The sequence below is a fragment of the Laetiporus sulphureus genome (assembly GCF_001632365.1).
Source record: "Laetiporus sulphureus 93-53 unplaced genomic scaffold LAESUscaffold_51, whole genome shotgun sequence".
NCBI lineage: Eukaryota > Fungi > Basidiomycota > Agaricomycetes > Polyporales > Laetiporaceae > Laetiporus > Laetiporus sulphureus.
The window spans coordinates 65,349-66,193 of record NW_024468560.1 but is presented as its reverse complement, the minus strand read 5'-3'; the positions used below and the strand labels follow the sequence as shown (position 1 = coordinate 66,193).

General features: G+C 53.7%; 1 protein-coding gene across 1 annotated transcript; it reads right to left on the bottom strand.

The window, feature by feature from the left end:
- Window positions 1-126: 126 nt before the first annotated feature.
- On the bottom strand, window positions 127-820 carry LAESUDRAFT_763060 (uncharacterized protein; the record flags this gene model as incomplete). The annotated part of the gene is made up of 2 exons (XM_040913195.1): window positions 127-249; window positions 299-820. The coding sequence occupies 2 exons, from the start codon at window positions 818-820 to the stop codon at window positions 127-129; spliced, it is 645 nt and encodes a 214-aa protein (XP_040759859.1).
- Window positions 821-845: the final 25 nt, after the last annotated feature.

Genomic DNA, 845 nt, shown 5'->3' with positions numbered 1-845 from the left:
ATAGAAGATTGCTGGGTGCTGTCGGCGCATGTAGCACGTTGCGAAGATTGAACCTTACTATGCGATTTCCCACTTTACTTCGGATGGCTACAGTGCCTCGGCCTAAAGCCTTGATAGGCGCTGGACCTATCCCGGAGATTGAGTGGTTGCATAAGGGCTCATAGGTCTGGAAAACATCACGGCGAGAAGTGATGTGGGAGGTGCTTCCTGAATCTGCAAACCAACCATAAAACGAAGCATCTGAATCTTCTGAACCTAATGATACACAGTTTTCGTCATCATCTTCTGCAATTCTCACCTGATCTCTCTTGGCGCGGCTTGATCCAGCGATCTGCGGATCATTGCGCTCACGCGCTTCGAACTTCGACTTCTTCTTCGGCGGCTCATCTCGTGCCTTATCAGATAAGATTCCTCCGGGGGCGTAGCACTCCAAGGTCTTGTGCCCCCATTTGCCGCAGTTTCCGCACTTCATTTCGGGGTGCCCGCGGAATTTACAATCCCGCGTGATGTGGTTCTTCCGACCGCAGATGCTGCATGGTCTCATCACGCCCTTGCCCTTCTTCCGCTCCGCATTCCGGGTGAAGAGGGCTTGAGTCTGCGATGTGCCTGTGGCAGCCTGCTCGGCATCTCGGCTCTTCCGGCGGCGGTTCTCATCGCGAATGACTGCGATGAGATCTTGCGACGTAATCTGAGTTCCACTGCCAGACTGGGACTGCCCTCCTGCTGCTCCGAAATAGGAATTCGTGAATGAATCCCAGGATTCCGGTAGCGACATGAGGATAATTGAAACGAACTCGTCGTCCGGGATGAGCTTTCCCATCTGGTGGAGCTCCTCCCGAAGCTGA